Here is a 22,718-nt window from a genome sequence, read left to right on the forward strand (position 1 = left end):
CGGCCTCAACTCAAAAGTTGCATCGCGGCCACGACGTCCCCGTCCCGCGACCGGCACGCCCACCGCCGCACGCCCACCCGCCATGTCCGCCCTGACGCGCATCCCCCTCGCCTCGCTCGTCTGCCCGTCGGCGCCGTTCCTCGCGCCGCGTCTGCTGCGCGTGACGGTCGCTGCGGGCGGCGCTCTACAGGCGCGGGCGCTCTCGAGCACGCCGCGACGCCCCGACAACGCGGCCAAGGGCAAGAAGTCGGCGCGCCACTACTGGGAGGAGAGGCGCACGCGCGAGCACCAGGCCGAGCGGCGCGACGAGACGCGGCGCAGGCGCGGCGAGAGCGTTCCCGTCGAGTCGCCCGCGCGCATCGAGCTGGCGCAGGCCCTGCAGACGGCCACCAAGCACCGCAACCTGCCGCTGGTGCGCCAACTCTACCCCGAGGCCCTCGCCGCCGGGCTCGTCCACAGGGCGACCACCCACGCCATCTGCCAGCTGCTGCACACACACGTGCGCCGCGACGTCTCCCGCGATGCCGCCTCGCAGCTGCCCGAGCTGCTCCCCTTCGCCGACCAGCTCGTCAGCGACCTCCAGAGCGGCCGCCTGCCGCCGCACCGGCAGGCCTACGTGCACCTGCTGGGCATCTACAAGACCGCCCGCCACTTCGCCGACGGCCGCGCCCTGTGGCAGTGGCTGCACGCCCAGGACCACACCCACGTCTCGCAGGCCGCCTATGGCGCCGCCATCGAGCTGCTGGCCGCCGCCAACCTGCAGACACTACCCGAGCTCGAGGACCTGTACGCCGAGGGCCTCCAGCGCTTCCCCGGCACCTTTGCCGAGTACCACCTCTCGCCCGACGCCATCGTGCCCGACCGCTCGCAGCCCGTGCACATCCTCGGCCTGCCCACCACTCTGCTGCAGGGCATCACCACCGCCCGCCTCCATTTCCGCGACTGGAAGAAGGCCTACCTGGCCCTCGACACCATCCTGCGCCTCTACCCCGCCCAGACCCCGTCCCGCTTCTTCGAGCTCTTCGTCACCCAGCGGCCCATCGCCGAGGCCTACACCGCATACATGCTTGCCTGCCGCTCTGGCGTGCAGATCGGCGGCGCCCAGCTCACAGTCCTGCTGAACAGGCTGCGGTCGGCCATGACACAGACCCCGGTCATGGACGAACGTCTCAAGGTTGTGCGTGCCATCGCCAACGCCATGTATGCCTACCAGCAGTGCGGTGGAGGCCTTGCCAGTGTCCATGCCGGTCAGCTCGTCAAAGCCTTCGAAGCCCTGGTCCCGCAGAAGGCCCCAGGCCAGCCGTTTACAGAAGGAGAGCAAGCCCTTCGGACAACCATCGCCCGCACCGCCCGGGAATACGTTACTGGCCTGGTCCAGTCTGGTCTGGTCGCCGGAGCCCACCCGTTCGCGTCTCTGACCTCTCTGGCTGGCAAGCTGCAGGATGCAGATCTCCTCAAACAGACACTCGACGACGCCAAGAAAGCAGGTGTCACTTTCGGCCCCGTCGACCGAAGAGCCCTGCTCACGGCTGCGGGTCTCATCCCAGACCGCGATCTCATCCACGCTCTGTGGTCCATTACCGTCACTGAAGCTGCGAGCAAAGGCACCCAGCTCAGCTACAGCGACTGGATCACTTTTGCCAAAGCCTGCAGACGCGCCCAGTACACACAGTACTTGGACCAGCAGCTCCAAGAACAGGCGCACTCCATTACATCCACCATCGAACGGCAGGTCAGCGCTACCATGCTTGAGTCCGAGCCCGGACCTGCCAAATCCTCTGCTGTGTACATGACGCAAGAACAGCTGAGCTCCGGCATCGCCCTCCTGAACGACCAACTCAAGAACATCCAAACCGTGCTCATGTCCGGCCAGCCCCTGAACATGGAGCACTCCCCACTCTGCATGCACATCGACCCCTCGCAGCCCCCGCTCGGCTCCGAAGAAGACCTCCGCACCATCTACAACGAGCTCACCACCGACCCCCACCAGCCCCCCGCACCCTCCACCACCACCCCGCCCGCCCTCAGTACCACAGCCATCCCCCTCGCCACCCTGCGCTTCCTAAACTGGATCACAGTCCACGAAATGCTCAGCACCGCCGCCGCCCTGCCCGCACACGGCGACGCCGCCCCGCCCGACGTGCTCTTTCCGCCTGTTGCGCCGCCCACGACGCTCGCCGCCCTGCGCGACCACATCGCGGCCCTGCGCAGCACATTCCGCCGCGTCGAGGGCGACACGCCGGCGGACGCGCCCACCCACGCTGCAGACATCAAGATCCATAAGCACACGGCGCGCGCACCGGTGCGCAAGTTCGTGTCTACGGATCCGCGGTCTGTGGATCCGCGCACGGGGCGCGTGGAGAATCCGCAGGACGTGAAGACGTTAAAGTGGAACGAAGAGACGGGCGAGCTGGAGGCGCTGGCTGGTGGCGAGGAGGCTGCCCGTGTGGGGGAATCTGCGGTTGTGGAGGAGTCTACCGTGGAGGAGCCCAGTGTGGAACACCCCAGCGTGGAACAGCCCAGTGTGCAGGACCCTGCTCCCGCGCCGCTGGACGCGTCAGGGAGTCGCTGGGTGCGCACGAAGCCTTCACGGGTGCGCTGAGGAAGCCGCGGTTGACTATGTGGTGGTCGTTTGTTGATACGGATACTGATACTGATACCCCCTTTCGCGCTCATAGACTGTAATACCCTGTACGATACACCACCAAAATAGACACGCGCGATGCATATATCAACCTCCAGATCCTCACACCCCTCTCGTAGAGATTCCTAGTACACTCGCTGTCCGTGCCATACTATCTAGGCAGCAAAATAGGAAGTCGACGTCCACCCTCCCGCACTCGGTCGTTGGCTCATCACCACACCGCCAGCCTTTACTGTGTAGCAGCGGCAAAAAGCTCGCGCAACCAGCAAAAAAACAAAAACGAATCTGGTACATACATACAACAGTGGGGATTCCCCAGTGGTCACCCACCTGAGTACTAATCCACCGGTACGTTGCTTAAATAGGGCTGAGCGAACGGGAAGCCTTGTTTTCAACGTCCTATGGTCGTATGTGGAAGTGATTCTTGTTTGGGCGTTTATATTGTGGTTCGTGTGGTTGTATGGCGCGCGTGTGTTTCTATAGCGCGCGGGTTGAGCTGGTGGGGATGGGACTATGATGCTATTTTCTACCTATGATATTGGTCCTGAAGTGGTTGATCGAAGAGGAGGGCTTGTTTGGAGTTGTGCTGGGCTGGGGTGTGTTTCTCGCGCACCTGGGGACGCGTGGGGATGGAATTCCCCATGTAGACTTTACGTAGGGCCTCTGTCTTCAACACCATCAGAAGCCGGGCCGCTGGACGGAGAACACCTACACCCAGGCACCTTATAGGGGTGTAGTTCCCCCCGGCTGTTAACTCACGGGTTTTTTCATGGAGAGCCCGGCTAATACAGAACAGCCACGACACGCATAGAGCTTCTGACTTGCTGAATGCATAGCGCGCCGGCACACTGTAACAGCCCGGCGCTGCACGCTCCTGTGGAAGAAGCTGCAGCTGGTGGTCACTTGCCTCGGTCGCTCTCTCATCGACTCAGTGGGTCCGGTGTGTTCACGGTGTATGGTGGGTCTCGGGGTCGCTACGACCGGGTGCCGCCACCTCAGAACTCCTGCTGCTTTAGCTCACCGATAGTCTATCACGACTGCGTCTCGGGTTTAGGCCAGGCACTTCCGGCCCGAAACAAAGAGATGGGTTTATAATGTCTACCAAGCAATATTTTCGCCGTCAATCTCCCTCTGAACTTCAAAAAGACCATGTGCCCACGACTCCGCATGGAGCCGCCTCTCCGATCCTGCTGAAGAAGCAGAGGCCAGTGTGAGAAGTTACTGGTCAATGGACCTGGGAACGAGTGAGAAACATAGCTGACGTAAGATACAAGATGCGATGTATTCGACAGACGAGGCTGCTTGTGTCCTACGCTGTACATGTTTTAGCCAAAGGCTGACTCTGGCAGAGAGGCCTGGTCCTTTAAAGGCTTGTTGCGCTTTGCCTTCTCCCATACCACCCAAGCATTACAGATGAAGTACAAACACGTTGGTAGGTAGGCTCAAGCAAAGAAGTTGTCGGATGTATTTAAGCGTCGCCGTCTGGGTGCTTATCTCGATGTCCAATTCATCTTAATGCTGTGAGATGACACAAATGTGAGTAATGGCAAAAACAGAGCCCACTAGATCCAGAATCGGTGCTGCCCAAGTAGGTGACTGGCACGAGCTGTGCTTGTCGAATAGTGTGCAGAGTTTGCCTAAGCGCCGGTTCATGTGGCCAAGCCAACAGCCGTGTAAGTACGCATCTCCGCCTCACTCCTCCTTCACGGCTCAGCCCACCCCACCGCCGCACAGCCACGACCCATCCGACAATAGTTGGACGACATCAGAGCGCTTCAGCCATATCTGTCGCAATGCACATCTGCCAAGAGCCGAAGCACTGCCTCTATTCGTTGATGCGCCTATAGGAAGCTGTCAGCTATGTCGAAGGACGCTGCGTTTCAGCCTTGTGATGGGAGCCTACGGAGACAGTCGAAAAATTCGCCTTTAAAGAGGGCAACAGTGTTCAGACTAGACATACGGATCTCTGTCCCAAAGTAACAACAGAAATGACTGACGCGAACCTGAAACAAGACATAACCAATCTTTCTCAACCCGATGACTCAGCACAATCACCTCTAGGACGGGAAGGAGAATCTACAGGTGGACCTGCATCAGCTGGAAACTCTATCGCTCCTGAAGACAATTTATTCAAGAACGACCTCAAGTCACCTTCTTCAGACCCGGCTTCATGCTTACCTGAGATCATTGAGCTCTCGAAACTTACGTTGGAACGTGCTAAGGCACAGAAGTGGGCGTTTGAAGATATTAAATTCTTGGTCTTTGATGATACTGGCGATGAATCGGGCGAGTGTAAAGAGACAGACGTCAGTAGGGCACCGACTTCAGCACCAGTGAATGAGCATGATTGCACTCAACCTCATTCAGATGCCACTCTCGGAGCAGGACCCCATCAAGATGAGCATGCCGATGGTTACGACAGTGATGTCGAGGAGCAAATGATGGCATATGCCATGGACCTGAGTCGCGAAGGTAACAGTGACGATCACAACGCTCGTCCAGGAGTTGCATCACGCACAGAAAACACTGGGCGCCCTGAAACACCTTGCCGCGTCTGTTCGTCATACCCAGAGTTTCCGTACAGGTCAAAGCCTCGCACTTTCCGTCTAGTCAAACCTACGGTCACGGACGTCTGTACCCATTACGTTGCAATCTCATACTGCTGGCCTCCTGCCGATGAGCAGCTCCCAATGAGTAATTACTTGGTACGAGATATTGATGGACGCCAACGACCCAGTCGTGCCCTTGATGACGTCCTTGACCGGGCCGTTGATTTCGCAAACTCTTGTGGCCTTCGCATGATCTGGATTGACCAGGAATGCCTTCCCCAACCCAACAAAGACAGTCCCCAGGCCGATAAAGATGAGCAACAATTAGGGGTACAGTCGATGGACATCGTCTACAATCGAGCAACTGTCACCGCAGGTTTACTTGATGTTAAGATCGATTCCCTGTGGCAGATCAAAACAATCACCGCGCTGATGCGCAGCACAGACGATAGCGCTCGGAGAATCCCTAACCAAGAGGCCGTCCGCCATCTTCTCGATTTCCTCTACAGAACGAGTCAAGATAGATGGTATACTAGAGCTTGGGTCATTCAGGAGTCACTATGCGCTGGAAGCAAGCTAGCCTTAGCCTTTCGACTCGGTCCAGGCCTTAATTCTTCCGCTACGGTTCGCCAGAGCAGGGACACAAAACGCCCCCCTCATTCCCTTGATGTCAGGACCGAACAGTACGCTGCCAAGCTATTCATAGTTCCCCTTCTGGAGTTCTGGAGGGTGCTAGACAAGGCGAAGCAACTGCTTGCGCATGCATTCGTCCACTCAGGAAGGTACCTCATTCGTACCAACAACGGCCCAGCCTGTGAGATCATCATAAACATCAGATCTACTCACCGTACAGAGCCTGAGGGCCATGAACCCCAGTAATCTTAGATTGCATGTCCAGCCTGCCATCGAGCAAAGCGGCAATGAAAACATAGCAAGCGTGAAGATTGTCTTATCTAACTAGCTGAAGAGCGGAGACCTGAGCATCAAGACAGCAAGCAGCAACGAAGTCGAGGCGCTGCGACAGTTTGCGGATGACTGGGCCTACCGTATTGGCAGTGGAATTACAGTGCAGATCCCGACATTCGGCCTCCTGGCTCACGACATACGCACGAGTGCGATGGACATGAGCAAGCTCGACGAGATCAGAGCACAGATTCTACAGGACAACTGATCGTTCATCCACCACGCAGAGATACATCACATAAGCTGGCTGGCTAGAGACGCGTCCGCCAAGACGTTATCAACTATCACCATCGAGTTCACAAAGCCAGACAGGGCCGGAGCGGGCTGCATCAGTCTGGACGATGTTTAAGGGATTGCACGAGACTTTGGTCGCGCATCGCCAAGGCAGTCCATCCAGTAGACGCATGCGTAGTGTGACATTGTGAGTAGGTCTTGGTCAGACGGGCCAAAGTCATCGATAGGAATGCCTGGCGCTTCTTGACTATACATTCCCCCGTGCGGTGTCTTCAACAGAATGGCAAGCGACTAGCAAGCTGATCGCTTAGGATACGCTGACTTTGGGAACTGTGTCGGGCCGGCACGTAGCGCAACGACGACAGCTATCACCATCGTCATCTTGTCTCGAGCGAAGCATTCACCTAACACTAGCAAGTGGGTTCAATTCAGGGGAAAAAGTGACGATCTCGGTGGGTAGCATGCTATAGGTGCATAGGAGGCATCAAATTTGATGTGCTGAAGACTGATGACACGATGAAAGATTTGAAAATCATTAGGGCCCGCAGAGACCATGTAGAATAAGTAGCACAATCGCAACAAATACTTTATAGAGTCACCAATCGCGCGAGAACAAGCGGAGATTGCGATTCATTGGTCGTGCCAGCCATACGATACCCAGACTTAAGCAACAATGTACTTCTTCCGTCTGTGCAGCGCAAGCCTTAGCCAGCGCTGGCTCTCAAGCGTGTCTTCATGGTCTTTGCCGAGCGTCTCTTCTTGTCCGTCTGCTGCCCGTCAAAACGGGTGTCCATAATGACGTAGCGAACAGGAACTGCGTACTAGTCGACAATAGTAGTGGGGTCATTCATAGCCTCAAGCCTCTCCGTACACGTATACGTTTCTTTGTGCAATGCATATATCCACAGTGTGACAAATCGAAGTCTTTGGAGATATGGTGAAAGTCTTGGATCCCCCTCTTTCAAATGACTCGCAGGCTTCCAATCGACAGGGTGTCGATCATGTTCTGGCATGTTTTCGTCTGACTTGGTGTGTCTTTGTACGAAGCTTGACAAAGACCAAGTCGCTCAAAATTGCTCCCAGACACTTGTCTGAGGACTAAGCCGAACCATCTGTGCTCCCTCTCATTGCGCCACAGCATGAGGATTTGGTACCTGACTTTCAAGTCGACCGGTTTGACTCCACTGCTCAGATCGTAGTCCGGTTCGAAGCGCCAGAACATTGGTTTTAATTGACGATAGACGGCTGGAATCTGGGGGTGGATCTTGTACAGAGCCTCATTTACGTAGATGTTGGAAGCGTCAGGCACCTGAACGATTTCGAGAGACGCAGTCAAGATCGGTCCTCTGAGCTGTACGCTTGCGTGCTCAACTTCGCCCACATGTGGGGGGGGGGGGGGGGGGCAACGATCTTATACGCAATACCGAGCAGAAGTACCAAGGTTACACCAGCGCAGCTAGAGCCAACATCTGTCGGCAAAGGTCAGCGTCAACCGACACGCTGATCTGCCGCATCATCTGCTTGTAAAGCGCCTTTAATCCTGGCGGGAAGGTATTCAGTATCTTTAGCACGTTCCATCTCGCTGTTGCTCCAAGCTCCTGACACACCAACGCTACCCACAGGAAGGTGCTATCTACATTTGCCGTCAGTCTCTCCAAAACTGTGTCCTGCATCTGCTTCTCGTAATTCTTCTGTTGTGCTAGCTGAGTTAGCTTGTGCTGGATGAACACGCCGACACCTGTAGATATAGACTCTACATTTAGCTTAAGGCTTAGCCTGACCTTATGCCTAGTTTGCTCTATCTACTCTTTAATCTGTGGCTAGTTGCGGCTTAACACGATCTACTTAACGTGGGAAGAGGTAGAAGACTGCTCTATAATAAAGTAAAGTAGTCTTAGCAAATCAGTGACACACTTGTCTAGCGCATTAACAATCTAGTATGTATTTCTTAGCTGTAGGTCCTGTAGCACGTCCGTAAAGATCTCTGTTAGGGCAACCTAGGCATTTGCATCCTTAAACAAGGCTTTGCCTGCATGATCGTGCTTCTTATAGACATGTGATACAAGTGACGGTTGCTGGTGTATAGGCATATACAGCAAGGCCCGTAGCTATAGCACTATTGATGCGCGGGTTGGTTGCCTGGCAAAAGAAGTACAACAACAGGGCGGACCTTGGCATTGAGTTGTGTAGCTCGTCAATGATGCCACACAGAAGCATCGTCTTTCCTTTCCCAGGGTCGCATCTCACCTATAACAGTTGGCTATCTAAGCGCTGTTGCTATTGCTGAAAAGTAGGATTGGCAAGCACCTAGTGGTAGGAGTCCGTAAGACGACTGCCTTTGGTATCCTTAATGCGCTTCTTGTTGTTCTAGAAATCTGTCTAGTGTATGTCTTGAAGGCACTTATCTTGCTTTTTGGCCTTATCTGTAACTTATTTCATTGCTTTAGCTGGACTCTAACTGTTGAATGGCAACAGACTAACTCCTAATATTCCTATTAAAGAGTATGCGTGGTCTGTTAGAACTTTTGTTACCTGGTGTTTATTCTATGAGATTTGCTTATTTATAGTAAAGTTGGACAACAGTTCACCCTGCAACGCTGAGTAAGGAATGCTAGTGACCTCGCGCACTTCTTTTGCTAGCGACAACTTGTTGCTAAGCTTGGCACCTTCCTTAGAAAAGAACTCTACTGTGGATGGGGCGAGAAGCTCCTATAGTGTCTATCTATGAGTAGACCTGCTTTCTTTAATTGTGGACTTAGGCGTCTGCTTGCTGCGCATAACACCGCTACTAACTAGAGTGCGTGCTACATGGCGCGAATAGAAGTAGCAATGCATCACGCTGGTGTACCATCTTGACAGTGTACAGAGAATAGAGTGTCCAGATCTTAAAAAAAAACATCGTGAATTGTGTTGGCCTGGCGTTACCGTGATATCAAACCACAACGTCGGTGGCACATGGTACACTGTCATTGCTGTATACAGCACAAGGCTTCTCAATTTAACGGAATGCAGCCCCAAATCTCATATTGCAGAGCTGTACAGCCTCAAACCCTCTTGAGACTGATTAGCGGGGCTAACCGCCAAGCGATTGAGTCAGATGTCGCTGCAGATAAAGGGATCTCCTCTTTCTCCTTACGGCCAGCGTCGCCACTCAAGGTAACAACATTGACTGTCGTATCCCACTTTAATTTCCATAATTATGTTAGCCTGTAACAGTACGACGGCTTTTTCCGTGATGATATCAAGTCTACATGAGTCTTGTGGAGGCATGCTGTCACGCTTATATTGTAGCACGCTCGACAGACCTCCATTCCTTGCTTATGTCTATGACAGCACTTCCGAAATGTCCACTGTTCATTTCAAAGAATCTCCTCTGTGGTTTTGCCTGGGTACGTGCAGTGTAAGACGGACCCCCAGATGAGGCGGGAAGGTATCGACGAGCCAAGATTGGCAAGATGTGCCGCTCGGTGTCATCTTCCAGGTCGTGCCAAACTCAGCCATGTCAAGCCGTGTTACCCGATGATTTGCACCAGCACCGCACCGAGTTTCTGTCTAGAAAAAGGTACTACGATGAAGGTCTCCCATGTTCAATAAATTGCTACACACTGGACAGTCTGTGAGACTCTCCGACTGGGTCCAGACTGCATTGAAGATGGTGCCGTCTGTCCGAATCTTTTTAATGCACCTGCAGGAAGGATTGTCCTTCACCTGCGTACATCTACTCCTTACTCCTTCACTGGCAGGACTGAGGTGATAGATATCAAATTTCGCTTCTGATCAGAAAGTGCCGTGAAAGAGATGTCAAAAAGTCTGGGCGCACATGTTTCGATCGGTCTGAGAACTGCAGAATTGCAGGCTACATCTGTTTCTGGCGTCGTATCTCCGGCATCAATGGCGCTTTGTTTAGAGTGTTTCAAGTTCCCGTGCGTGGGCTTCTTCGAAATGGATAGGCACGGAATACCTGAATTTCCATGCGATGTAGCATAAATGGTGTTAGGTCGTTCGCAAAATCAGGTCACTACCACATTCCTTAGGTTTTTGGAACTCACTCTTTTCTCTTCAACTCTGCGCTTTTTCATCTTAAGGTAACTCCATTACTTCCTAATTAAAGCAGCATTGGCTTTAACGCAACGATCGTAGTGCTAAAATTTGCCAGCTTGACCTCGTCCATCGACACCCAACTGCGCAATGCTTTTCCGATCAACAGTCCTACTTGCTACTGCGTTCGTCTCTCGGGTGTTATCGCACGGTATCATAGGCGAGTTCATCACCGACGGCATCCGCAACAATGGCTTCCCAACCGATGCTATCTACAGAATTCAAAACGGCAATCCTGTCCCAGACATTGCTGCGTGGTCTACTGAGGCTGTTGACCGAGGCTACATTGAGCCCAACAACGTCGGAACTCTGGACATTGTTTGCCATAAGAATGCCGTCCCAGGTGTTCTGACAGCCGAAGTCACCGCGGGCGGTAAAGTTGACTTCGTGTGGCCAGACTGGCCGCATAACATCGGTCCTGTGCTGACCTACATCGCGTCCTGCAACGGTGACTGTGCCTCGGCCGACAAGTCCATTTTAAAGTGGGTCAAAATTGACGAGGCTGGATATGACGGCACTTGGGCTGGACAGAAGCTCATGGACAACAATTTCACCTGGACGACGACAGTGCCCTCCACCATCGCTCCTGGTAACTACGTCTTCCGCAACGAAATCATCAACCTTCATGATGGTGCATTGAGGGACGGTGCACAGCTATATCCTCAATGCATGAACATTCGTATCGTTGGCTCGGGCACCGACTCTCCTGCCGGTTTGTTGGGTACTGAGCTCTACAAGGCCGACGATACGGGCATTCTTTTTGACCCCTATGCTAAAATCATCAACTATACGCCTCCTGGTCCCCCGTTGTACAGTCCCAGTGGCTTGAGCACACCAGTCCAGACCAGTGCGATTAGTGTTTCGGGCTCAATACTTTCAACTTCAGAGGAACCTGCTTCAGCCACAAGTGCGCCCTCCACTTCAATCCTGCATGTTACTGTTGCGCCTTCTGCAACAGCCAACTCAACTGTGGATCCGGCCCCATTGCTGACTACGCTCGCAACTCGTACGCATTCTCGCTTGTCTGTTATCCCACCTGGAGCCTCTGATTCTGCCACCGTGCCGTTGTATGGTAAGTAACAGTCCGCTGTCAGAGCGAAATGTGACAATTTAGGAATACTTCATCGCAATACCTAAATGGAAGAACCCTTTACTAAGATTTATACAGGTCAGTGCGGAGGCAAGGCTTACACCGGGCCGAAGAAATGTATTCCAGGAACTGTGTGCAAGCTTTATGGCGCTAGTAGGTCTCTCTCATATCCCTTTTTCTCTGTTTTTCATCTGGCGACATGAGGCTGATTTTTGTCCTACAGCCTACTCTAAGTGCATGTCAGTGTGAACAAAACCTTGCGTTTAGCGAGAGTGTATTTGTGGATTTCAATCAGTGCTTGTCAAGACAACCATTACAAGTCAGAAAGCGTCTTCCTATTAGCTAACAAGATAAACAACTTAAGATTTTCTGGACGTATAGTTATATTAGCTCTTCCACCACTGCAACCTTAGGTCCAGGGTTCTATTACAATCTTCCTTGCACTAACGCCCTTCAAAAGTAGATCAAATGCATCACTAACTTTCTCAAGTCCACCCAGAACATCTGCGGGTACAGTCTTCAGTAAGTCATTCTTTATAGCCTGCTCCAGATATCCGCCACGTGCTAAGAAATACTTGTGCCACTCCGCATTCTCTGGAGCTGCAGTAGCAAAGCGATGGGCCTGAAGGGTGACACCTTCAGGGATATTGGTAACACCGATCATGGACGGTGGGAGCAGGACAAGAATGTTTGCTGTTACCAAAGATTTGCCATCAGGCGCGAGAATCTTGAAGATCGACGTTATTGAAGGTTGCAGCGAGATGGTATCGAGCCAGTAGTCGATTGGAAACAAGTCTCTAATCGCGTTGATGGTGGCTGGATCACTGTGATCGAAGATGTAGTCGGCACCGCATGCTTTGAGGAGGTCGAAGTTACGCGGCGAACTCGTACTTATGACGGTGTAGCCAGCTAGCTTCGCATACACAATGGATAGCGATCCCGTAGAAGAGGATCCACCCCAGATAAGGACCTTCTTGCCTTGCTCATTGGCAGGGAGGGGAGAGGGTGGGATGGTAGGGCGATGCAGCTTCAGTGTCGAGTCTGCAAACAGAACTGCAGGTGGGGTGGTGGGTGCCAGTGTCGTAGATTTGACGAAGTCGACATCGCCAATCTATTATATTTAGTTAGGCTTGACCAGCGATATTTGGATAGCTCACTCACTTCGACAAGTCCAGATGCATCCAGGATTGAGAAGCGCTGTAATCCGCCAAATTTGGCTTTCTTCTGCGCAACAACCTTGGTCGTTCCCACAACTCGGTCACCCACTGCAACGTTAGTCACCTGTGCCCCAACGGCTGTGACGACACCTGCAACCTGACTACCGAGGATAGTAGGGTACTCCATTGGCATCATCCCAAGCCTTCCAATTTTCGCATCTATTGGTTGAACGGTGCAGGCATGGACTTTGATCTGCACTTCTCCTGGCTCGGGTTCAAAGACCTCAGTATCGCGCACAACAACTTCGCCCTTTGGACTCTCGACGAGTGCGGCTCGATTGCTCATTCTGAATGAGATTGTGTGCCTGGATGATCGTAGATGAAGTGATGACAGTATGAACGCGACAATTATTGAAACAGCTACCGTAAATTCCAGCCTCCACAACGTACTGATATACGGGTTAGAGAGTTTGTCAGCCGGTAGCACACATAGGAGCGAGGTGCGCGATGGGGTGCTTAGTCAGAATTGCTGACAAGTGAGATACATACTGATTGTGTCGTGTTACAACTCCAGCGGTCGGCCCGATCGCATGTCGGCAATCAAAACTTCCGGCTGCTTTGTCACGGTGCGCGCTCAACTCGCGCCGAAACTTGTCAGCTAGTATACTAATTCAACATGACCACAAGCTTTGTCATCGTTCTTAGATTAACGTACGGGATGTGGTGGAGGCTAGTTACTCCATGTTGGATATCGGTCCCTACTTGCGCGGATTAGTTGTAGCTGGGCATTGCGTTCGTAAGAGAAAATAGCAAGCACAATGAAGTATAAATGGAGGCCTTGCCAATTATTCGTTTCATTATATCCCACACAGTCGAGCCAGTACAGCACTCAACTCTCTTCTCAGCCCTCAATCTACAGGGAAATCCAAACTATTCGCGAACATGTCCAAAATCATCACTGTATTCGGAGCCACAGGCAACCAGGGTGGTTCTGTCATCGAGCAGCTCCTCAAGGACCCCGAACTTTCACAGGGGTTCAAGGTCCGTGGCATTACACGCGATACCTCAAAGCCTGTCGCCCAGGCGCTCGCCAAAGCTGGCGTCGAGGTGGTAGCAGTAAGTCGACCTCAATTGGCTTGTCAGAACAATATATTTAACCTCGACTATAGGCAGATTTAAACTCAAAGGACAGTCTTCAAGCCGCAATCAAGGGCTCTCACACTGTTTTCTTGGTCACCAACTACTGGGAAAGTGCCAGCTCTGATACCGAAATCACCCAGGGAAAGAACGTCGCAGATGTGTCCAAAGATGCTGGAGTGCAGCATCTCATCTTCTCGTCGCTTTTGAATGTGACGAAGACAAGCAACGGTCGCCTCACCCATGTGCCCCACTTTGATAGCAAAGCGGATGTTGAGCAGTACATTCGCGATAGCGGCGTGCCAGCCACTTTCTACTTACCTGGCTACTTCATGAGCAATCTCGAGACGATGATAAGGCCAGGCCAGGATGGTGCGTTGACCTGGGCACTTCCCGTTGGAAAGGACGCAAGATTCCCACTCATTGACATAAAGAGCGATACTGGTAAGATGACACCTTGAAAGCCACTCAAAGCTATAGTGGTTGCTAATCAGTGGACAGGCAAATTTGTGAAGTCCATAATCAAGAACCGCCAATCCGTCCTTGGGGCTCGCATCTTTGGAGCACGGGATTATTACACTCCAACCCAGATTCTCGATCAATTGGCCAACGTGACGAGCAAGAAGACTCGCTTTTTGCAGGTGGACGAGAACACTTACAAGAGCTTCTTGCCAGAGTTCATGGCTGAAGAACTGCTACAGAATCATTTATTCATTGAAAACCCGGGTTACTATGGAGGAGAAGGGTTGGAGAAGAGTCATGAGATTCTTGACGAGAAGCTGGTGGGTCTGAAGGAGTTCCTGGAGAAGAGTTCTTTTGTCAAGGCTTAGGATCAACATTCCCCGAAAACGGCGACAAAGCAACAATTTGTGAGCCCTAGCAGCTTAAGGAGGAATGGCAATGTATCTCCTTACGAAAGAACAAGTGAAGTGAGCACTTGCCCAAGCATAAGATCCCTTTACTTTGGCGCTTGAAAGCAATGTGACCAATGTATGGAAGCGATCGGGATTGTCTATTCAATGATACCAAATAGAAATTACTGCCGCAACATAGTGGGCAAATTGAAGAACGAAGTATCATAGTGAAGCAAATGACTGTGACTCCTGTGGCTCATGAACGGGGTATTTGTCGCCATGTACTACGAGATATGACCACTGTAATGCGAAGGAGTTAGCTCGGAATCAGCCAGTCCGCTTAGCTAACGAAAATCACTTATGCTTCGGCGCTAACAGACGAGTTAAAGATGATGAAGTCTGGCTCCCAAGGCGTCAAAGATGTATTCTTCCAAAAGAAACAACTCCCAATCTATCCCGCTATCTCAACATAATATTCTTGATTTGCTCTTTGCAGCAGCCATCAGCAGGCGGGATTAGCCCAGCTTGCGTCTCACCTAACGAGGATCTTCAACCAGAGCCTGCACCTAGGATACTGCCCGGCCCACTTTCGCGAGTCGACTACGGTCGTCTTACGCAAGCCGGGCAAAGACGACTACACGGCACCGACGTCGTACAGGCCCATCACATTGATGAACACCACAGGCAAAACGTAGATATGTCAGGCGTAAAAAAAATCGATGATTACGCGCTGAAAGTGCTTCTAGAGGCGGAAGCGTTAGCCAAGTTGGCTAATCAAACTTCTGTCTGGTTGAACTTCTGGCTGGAGTTGAGCTTCTGGCTGGTTGAACTTCTAGCTGCTTAAACTTCAAAGTTCTAGCTGCGTTATGTGACGTTTAGTCGGACTAGGAGGAATGAAGTTCCTAAGGTCTGCTTACGTAAAGATTCCACAACTTGCATGAGCCAATCAGCTACGAGGTTTGCTTAGCCAATTAGAGGTTGCGCTTTCTGAACACCTAAGCCCCTCCATTTCGGATTTAATTGCTTCCTCCGGAAGCAATCATGGACGCAGTCATGGCACGGCGACTCAGCTACCTAGCCGAGACCCATCACGTCCTACCGCCGACACACATGGGTGACAGGAAGATGCGCTCGACTGAGCACGCTCTTCATGCCGTGACCCATAAGATATACGAAGCATGGAGCCACAACACTGGACAGGTTTCCCGGATCATGCGTGGTTGCTGGACAACAAGAGCTTGATATGTTTCGTAAAATGCACCGAACGTTCCCTGCACCTGAACGGCTGCACTATTATACTCGCGTGAACCACACCTTCACAGCCACTCACGGGAACTGCGTGTATGCATGAACTACATACCGGTACCATCCAAAGATGGATCGAAAGCCGCAGCCAATTAGAGAAGGAGCGTCAGGTATCGTACCAGATAGGAATCCACAATCTACTTAGTAGTTATAGTTTTCTAACCTATATATACCTTTATAAAAGTCTTCTTAGTCTTTCTAGCAACTCTTATTATAGAATTATCTTTTAAGCTTATAAGCCTAAGTAGTTAAGAGCTATCTTATAGCAATAACTTTTATATCTTATTTACTAAGAGTTTTTAAAGCTTTAAAAAGCTAGTCTATAATAAACGCGGGATGCTAGAGGCTTAAGCTAGGCTAGGGCCCATAAGCTAAGATACTTACTTTATATAGCATATATAAAGGTATATCTAAAGTAGTAAGCACTAAGGTTCTCTTTATAACTAGCTCTCTACTTAACTTATCTTAAAGCTATATCCTCAATGCTAGAATTGCTACCTTTGTCATCTGAGCAATCTCCGTCGTCGTCTGAAAAAGTTTCTTCATCCCAGGGGATGCGCTGGCCTTTGACGATCTCCAAAGCTACTACTGGTCAGGGTTGTCTACTCCTCATATGGATCATAACAGCTAACCTTCATCTTGACTATCAGAGAGAAATCTCAGCTATTCGAGGGTATCTTCTTTCAGTTGAGGAGCATCGCGAAGCCTATTTTCGAGTGATCTGCGCCCTTTGTCTAGTGTTAATAGGAGGCACCGTATAGATCTGTCGTTGGATAAGACCAACCCTTCCGGTGTGCTGCGATGTTACCTGCCCTATGGCCTCAATCAATAATGACGATATTCAGTGCAGACAGACACCCTACCACAGCTTCAAGCGATCGAATTCATCTGCTATCAGTCCCGCCGGTACCTGGTCTGAAAACCGCGAAGCGCCATTTAATCGATTATTAAGGTTGATAAACCTGCGGGCACACCCATCGACAACTGTAGAAATCAAAACAGAAGCCTCCATCTAAGCGGGATAGAGAAGGATTTTGGATTATACGGGTTGAGAGATGTTATAGTCATCGTGTTATTTTACTCAAGCGAGGCGCCAGAGATCGCCGAAGGATTGAGGGGTTGCGGGACAACCTGAACATCTCATGTATGTGCTGTCAGCACGTAACTACCCAGCTGTCGGGCTGGGAGCCCCGCTTCGCACCTTTCTATCAGCACACCTTCAAATATTCATCTTTCACCACAGAGCTCACGCGAAGACCAGATTGTTCGGCCCTCTTGATGAGTGATGCTCCTTGCATCTGAGCGACTTGAATCACACCAGATGCCGAGAAGGCTTTTCGAGTGTCCAGTATCACAGTTAAGATGGCAACCGGACAAGGATACGGACTCAAGATCTTCCCAACCAAGAAGCCTCCACACGATACTGAGTTCTGGTCGGTATCAACGCTTCGGAGCGCTTTGAAACGTGGACATCGTTTTCAAAAACGCGATCGTCTTTGGCTAGGTGTCACGCTGGCTTCCAGCGTCTTGCAATTGCACGAAACAGCCTGGCTTGAGGAGAATTGGGGTATCGATAGCATTTTTCTGATTGAGCGTCTAGGTACGACTGCCTACGATCACTTCTTCGTATCGAGATGTTTCGATCAGGCCAGTATTTGTATGAATGAAGCGGTCCCAAGATCCATCGCTCGAGTGATCCGCAATCAGACCTTGTTTGCATTAGGCGTTGCTTTGATTGAGCTTTGGTATGGTCAGACGCTGGATGAACTGCGGATTCCAGCGGATGATGAGCAATCTTCCACTACGCCCGAAGAAGCAGCTTTATTGACCAGATACAACATAGCTGACAGAATGGCTGAAGAGCTGGAGTTCGAGGCAGATGTATGCTATAGTGGTGCAGTTCGGCGATGCATTCGGTGTACTTTCGATGCGGGCATCAACAAATTTAACGACGCCAAATTCCGGCGGGCCGTGTACCAGGGTGTCGTTATGCAACTTCAGAAAACCTACGAGTTCACAATAGGACATGGCGATAGTTGATCGAAACGCCGCCCCGGGCTAGACTGCGGCTCTGTCTCGGGCGCAATGTCATCTTAACATCAACATCAGCTTTGGTGAAATAAAACGCCGGCAGGTGTGCGGAGACAGGAAACGGTTGACAATATGCCCGTACTGGCATCCCTAAAGCACACATATCTTAGTCTAGTTGGGAAAAGGGAAATCTTACCTCCGCTTTTCCCTCTTCCGCATCGTATAATAGATCATTTTAGCACTCTGCCAAAGCCATTACGCTCAAATATTTTCCATCTTCCATTTGATGTAAGATATCATCGAAAGGTCGTGACAGCCAACTCTTGCAGCATGAGGTTGTCATGTGCCAGCCACTCGCATCTGATCTTGGAAGGGCATCGTGTACGGTTGGATACTTCATACAGTGATGCCGAAGGTATGGTCCGAGATCGTGTCTAGGAAAACGGTGGACTGGACGCAAGAACTTGTTCTCAACGTCCTGTTGATTACTCCAGATACCTGCGCATGTACATCACTTTGTATCAAGCTAGCATGTGGTGATGTGGTTTGTAGGCGACTGTACGTTTTGCAATTTGCCTGCGAGCGGCAGCAACTCTGTCGCCGACGTAGTTGTCGAGCGCTGTCTCAGTCATTGCCTGCGGAGTGGCAGTAGAGTCTGCTTCAAAGCCTTCAAGTACATCATCACATTCACGCGCTTCCAGCTGCTCTTTGCTGTCTCCTGAAGGTGTTACACAGTCATATTAAACACTACACTTATCGGCAGGTAGTCGGAGTCGTGGTCGAAATCGTGGTCTAGCTCACGGTCTACTTCGCTCTGTTGTCGTTAAAGAAGTTAGACGCGTCAGAATGGAGGAGGTGCAAGCATTGAAACTCGCCGCACAGCATGAGCTTCATGTACCACGCGTTCACGATCGCGGTCCTGGTTAGACAGATGGTGAAAATTATATCCGAATGGACTACATCGCGGGCAGGCCACTTGATGAGGTCTGGGACATATATACAATCAAACAAACACGCAGTATATGCCGGCAGCTGCGAGAAATTATTAATATAATGCGAAGTTAACCCCATGATACTGGTCTCATAGGATCTTGCTCGGGCGGGTTAGCGTATGACACCGTCTCTATACCCGACACAGTGGCGGACCTTCCTCCAATGAAGCCACTTTCAACTACTCATTCCACTTCGACCTTGTACATACAGCGTCAGACGGGATTCGCACCGCCCTGTCAAAGCAAGCTCGCACCGACCACCACATTATGTTCTTTAAAGGAAGAGATATAATCTTCTCTTGTTATAAAATATAGTTATGTAAGGTTATGTATATTCTATATAAAGCTTCTATACAAGGTAAAAACAATCTCTGTCCATTTAGTACGAGAGCATAGGCTGGCGGTTTGGATCGAACTGGGCGCAAGTCAACAGTGTTTGCGCCATACGCGAGGGGGCCACCTACTTTACGATCGCTTCCAACATCAAAGACCAGACCTTCTTTCCCAAAAGCGATGAAGCTATTGCTTGCATCTACGAGCTTATCTCCACTGTCCATAAAAATTCTCTGGGCTTTCCTAATGGCCGTCAAAGATCCCCTGTCCTTGATGTAGATCTTGTAGGTAACCGGATACTCTGGCATGTTTTTGCCACCGAAGTAGGCTCGAATATCAAACTGAGATTGTGGTAGACTGATGTTCGCCTGGATACCATAAACTTCATCCGATGCGTATGTCTGCAACACCTCGAGCAGAGCAGGCGACAATTCTCGCTCAAACTGCTCCTCGGAGACTTCGGCTTTGCAAGCCAAAAAGAGGACAGCGACTGTGCGAAAGCCTTCATCTAGCCTTGCGGAAGGGGTGACAGCGCTGCCGAAGTGCAACTCCTTTTCGATAGTCATCAGTGGGATTGCTGTTTCGAGATCGTTAAAGTTTACACCATCAGGCCCAATTGTCTTTCTGACGTGATCAGATCCGAAACAAGCCTTCAGATGGTCCCAATCTCGAAACCAGAGCTCGGTCATATCGTCGCGACCCGTCCAAACATGATTTCCAGTCCCAGCAGTGCTTCCTGACCGTGAGCCAAACGCTGCATCGAAAAAGTGGGTCTGGATGTATTTACTGTAGACGTATGTAAGTGATTGCATTGAGAGTATCACCACACCCATTCAACATACTGTGGCTTGTGGTCTGGGGTCGTTGGCTTGTCGGATATCGAGCCATGAATCTGGAAATGGTAAGTGAAGAACTCTTCACGAGTCATGTCCGATTTGCGACGTATGCAGGCGATCTGCTTTAGGGTAGACGTTGAGTGTGATGACATCGTGCGATGGCAGGGTCAGGCAGAGTGAAGTGTCGCAAGCAATCGTCGCAGAAGATGAGATATCTGTGGGCCGTTCAGCCATGCAATAAATCGTACCTCGCTGTTTATTTGCGTACATTTCTTATGTATGGGGTTGCGCGGGGATTCCGGAAGCGCGATCCCATGTCCACCGCGGGTGCTCCGCGTCAACCTAAACCCGATTGGCAATGGTCGCCGTCACCTCGACTAATAGACATTCATCCTACACATCCGTCTTGTGCGAGACTGTGGAATTTACCTTCTATGTCGCGTTGTACGACGCATCGAGACCCCGCACGCAAGAAAGCTGTTGGGGCTCGCCGCTCGTACCACTTCCTAATATATAATGACTTGGGCTGAAGAGCTCAATCCAATCACCAACAACAGTCGCTTGCCATCTGCAAATATGTCTTTTCCTCATCCTGGAGCTTTCGAGACAGTTCCACGTCGTGAGACTGAAGAAGTTCATCGCGACGGCTACAAACTCATCAAAGATGTCTACATATCAACGAGAGACGGGTCCGAGCTCTGTGGGAACGTTTACCTGCCAACCAACACTGATGTTCAGAAGTTTCCTGTACTTCTTACCATGGGTCCATATGGCAAAGATATTCACTTCTCAGAGTTTGGCAAGCCTAAAACAGACATGTATGCGAACATGGCGAAGGCGATCTCACCACTTGGGCCAGACGCATGCTTCGAGACTCCAGATCCGATTGTTTGGGTAAGCGAAGAGCTCAGGGTCGCAGGGATTAAGAACTGACCCACCAGTAGTGTAAATCCCACGGCTACACTGTTGTGAGGATTGACGTGCGAGGTTCTGGCGGCAGTCCTGGTGTACTTGATCCGTTCGGCATCGGGCGAACAGTGCTGATCAATGACGATTCGGAGGGCAGAGGTGAGCACGAAAATCTGCAGTGGCCGCTAAGTATCATTGCTAAGGTCCCATAGATTTATACGATGTCGTTGAGTGGGCAGGCACTCAAGAGTGGTCAACTGGCAAGGTCGCCATGTGCGGCATCAGCTACTACGGCATGGCGTGCTACTGGGCCGCTATGCAACAGCCACCCCATCTGAGCGCAATCGTTCCGTATGAGGCATTGGCTGACATGTACGGCGACGCTGTCAGGCAAGGCGGCGTGTGGCATTCCGGCTTCCAAAAGCATTGGTACAACAACATCGTCGTTCCTGAACAGTACGGAAAGAAAGAGGGGTTGAGTGAAGAGCAGCTCGCCAAGCAACGATTCGACTACGATGCGCTCGCGACGAACTGGATTTGGCGCAAGGAAGGCCCGTGGCCCATTCTCGATCGTACAAGAGACCTGTCAAAGATCAAGGTTCCCATGCTTACAGCCGGCAATTGGATGGATTCCGAGCTCCACCTTCCAGGCAATCCGACGTCGTATGAGCGCGCTTCATCGGAATGGAAGTTTCTTGAGATGCACACAGGTTCGAACCCATTGTCGAGAAGCTAGTCTGATGATTTCTCTAATCGAAAACAGGTAATCATCTGGCCGCATACTACGAGCCGGAGCAAATCCACAGACAACTCGAGTTTCTCGATCACTTCCTGAAAAACAAGACGGATAATGGCCTGAAGGGTGCCCCTCGTGTCGACCTCCTCATACGCAAGGGTACCGAAAACTTTTACAGGGCTGAGAAAGCGTGGCCACCAACAGACGCCAAACAGACTCCTCTGTACTTTGCTCCCAACGAGTCCTTGTCTTTTGAACCGTACAAAGGCTCGTCAACAGATGCTGTCCTCTCCTACGCAGGTCTGACGGGTGTGAACTTTTTCCAGACTGAGCCACTGCAAGAGAAACTCGAAATCCTAGGTTTTCCACACCTCGACTTGACTGTGTCCACAGACGCAAAGGACATGGATTTATTCTTTTATTTCTATGTCATCGACCCCAAGGGTGAAAAGCTTGTCTTTCGCGGCAATCATGACGAGCCTGCGGTGTCCTTCCTCCGAAGCTGGTTTCGGCTCTCACATCGTACGCTCTCGAATGAATCAACGCCTAACAGGCCTATACTTAATCAGATGGGGCCGGCGGCTGTGGAAGCTGGTCAGTGGTATGATGTCAAGGTCCCGATTGTATGTACTTCCATGATCGTTGAGCCAGGGCACAGACTTGCCATTGGATTACGCGCCAATGACGAGGAAGATATCATTCCTCCGATGCGGCACATTGGACCGGATAGACCAGAAGCAATTTTCTCGGGAACGAATCGCATCAAGCTTGGCGGGAAGTTGGTCTTGCCGATCGTGAAGCGAGTATGAGCAACGATTGGCATGATTCACGCTGAGCGGATCTTGTACAT

The 22,718-nt window shown here is 51.3% G+C and overlaps 9 protein-coding genes across 9 annotated transcripts; 6 read left to right on the forward strand and 3 right to left on the reverse strand.

The window, feature by feature from the left end:
• Positions 1 to 77: 77 nt before the first annotated feature.
• Positions 78 to 2,934, forward strand: C7974DRAFT_381780 (uncharacterized protein). The gene has a single exon (XM_046140615.1). It carries the CDS (start codon positions 83 to 85, stop codon positions 2,600 to 2,602), a length of 2,520 nt encoding a protein of 839 aa, XP_046002315.1. The 5' UTR covers positions 78 to 82; the 3' UTR covers positions 2,603 to 2,934.
• A 1,698-nt stretch (positions 2,935 to 4,632) lies between these two features.
• On the forward strand, positions 4,633 to 6,072 carry C7974DRAFT_370804 (uncharacterized protein; the record flags this gene model as incomplete). Its single annotated transcript, XM_046139982.1, has 1 exon — positions 4,633 to 6,072. One exon carries the CDS (start codon positions 4,633 to 4,635, stop codon positions 6,070 to 6,072), a length of 1,440 nt encoding a protein of 479 aa, XP_046002316.1.
• A 4,518-nt stretch (positions 6,073 to 10,590) lies between these two features.
• Positions 10,591 to 11,304, forward strand: C7974DRAFT_280434 (glycoside hydrolase; the record flags this gene model as incomplete). The annotated part of the gene is made up of 1 exon (XM_046137585.1): positions 10,591 to 11,304. A coding segment is annotated over one exon (714 nt), but the record flags the coding sequence as incomplete, so codon positions are not given.
• Positions 11,305 to 11,891: 587 nt separating this feature from the next.
• Positions 11,892 to 13,250, reverse strand: C7974DRAFT_381787 (chaperonin 10-like protein). The gene is made up of 2 exons (XM_046140616.1): positions 12,740 to 13,250; positions 11,892 to 12,689 (listed from the first exon to the last, which is right to left on the reverse strand). The coding sequence occupies exons 1-2, from the start codon at positions 13,079 to 13,081 to the stop codon at positions 11,988 to 11,990; spliced, it is 1,044 nt and encodes a 347-aa protein (XP_046002318.1). The 5' UTR covers positions 13,082 to 13,250; the 3' UTR covers positions 11,892 to 11,987.
• A 129-nt stretch (positions 13,251 to 13,379) lies between these two features.
• C7974DRAFT_459449 (nmrA family transcriptional regulator) lies at positions 13,380 to 14,946 on the forward strand. The gene is made up of 3 exons (XM_046146104.1): positions 13,380 to 13,851; positions 13,905 to 14,316; positions 14,374 to 14,946. Exons 1-3 carry the CDS (start codon positions 13,678 to 13,680, stop codon positions 14,700 to 14,702), a joined length of 915 nt encoding a protein of 304 aa, XP_046002319.1. The 5' UTR covers positions 13,380 to 13,677; the 3' UTR covers positions 14,703 to 14,946.
• A 1,500-nt stretch (positions 14,947 to 16,446) lies between these two features.
• On the reverse strand, positions 16,447 to 17,129 carry C7974DRAFT_381790 (uncharacterized protein). The gene is made up of 4 exons (XM_046140617.1): positions 16,895 to 17,129; positions 16,816 to 16,844; positions 16,664 to 16,759; positions 16,447 to 16,613 (listed from the first exon to the last, which is right to left on the reverse strand). Exons 1-3 carry the CDS (start codon positions 17,041 to 17,043, stop codon positions 16,695 to 16,697), a joined length of 243 nt encoding a protein of 80 aa, XP_046002320.1. The 5' UTR covers positions 17,044 to 17,129; the 3' UTR covers positions 16,447 to 16,613; positions 16,664 to 16,694.
• A 111-nt stretch (positions 17,130 to 17,240) lies between these two features.
• Positions 17,241 to 18,258, forward strand: C7974DRAFT_381791 (uncharacterized protein). The gene has a single exon (XM_046140618.1). It carries the CDS (start codon positions 17,394 to 17,396, stop codon positions 18,069 to 18,071), a length of 678 nt encoding a protein of 225 aa, XP_046002321.1. The 5' UTR covers positions 17,241 to 17,393; the 3' UTR covers positions 18,072 to 18,258.
• A 1,111-nt stretch (positions 18,259 to 19,369) lies between these two features.
• Positions 19,370 to 20,488, reverse strand: C7974DRAFT_381793 (uncharacterized protein). The gene is made up of 3 exons (XM_046140619.1): positions 20,230 to 20,488; positions 19,519 to 20,173; positions 19,370 to 19,469 (listed from the first exon to the last, which is right to left on the reverse strand). Exons 1-3 carry the CDS (start codon positions 20,373 to 20,375, stop codon positions 19,434 to 19,436), a joined length of 837 nt encoding a protein of 278 aa, XP_046002322.1. The 5' UTR covers positions 20,376 to 20,488; the 3' UTR covers positions 19,370 to 19,433.
• Positions 20,489 to 20,799: 311 nt separating this feature from the next.
• Positions 20,800 to 22,677, forward strand: C7974DRAFT_407307 (Alpha/Beta hydrolase protein; the record flags this gene model as incomplete). The annotated part of the gene is made up of 4 exons (XM_046143224.1): positions 20,800 to 21,117; positions 21,168 to 21,291; positions 21,345 to 21,842; positions 21,896 to 22,677. The coding sequence occupies 4 exons, from the start codon at positions 20,800 to 20,802 to the stop codon at positions 22,675 to 22,677; spliced, it is 1,722 nt and encodes a 573-aa protein (XP_046002323.1).
• Between the last annotated feature and the right edge of the window lie 41 nt (positions 22,678 to 22,718).

This window comes from Boeremia exigua (genome assembly GCF_020726555.1).
Source record: "Boeremia exigua strain MPI-SDFR-AT-0100 chromosome Unknown C7974scaffold_1, whole genome shotgun sequence".
NCBI classification, from domain to species: Eukaryota; Fungi; Ascomycota; class Dothideomycetes; order Pleosporales; family Didymellaceae; genus Boeremia; species Boeremia exigua.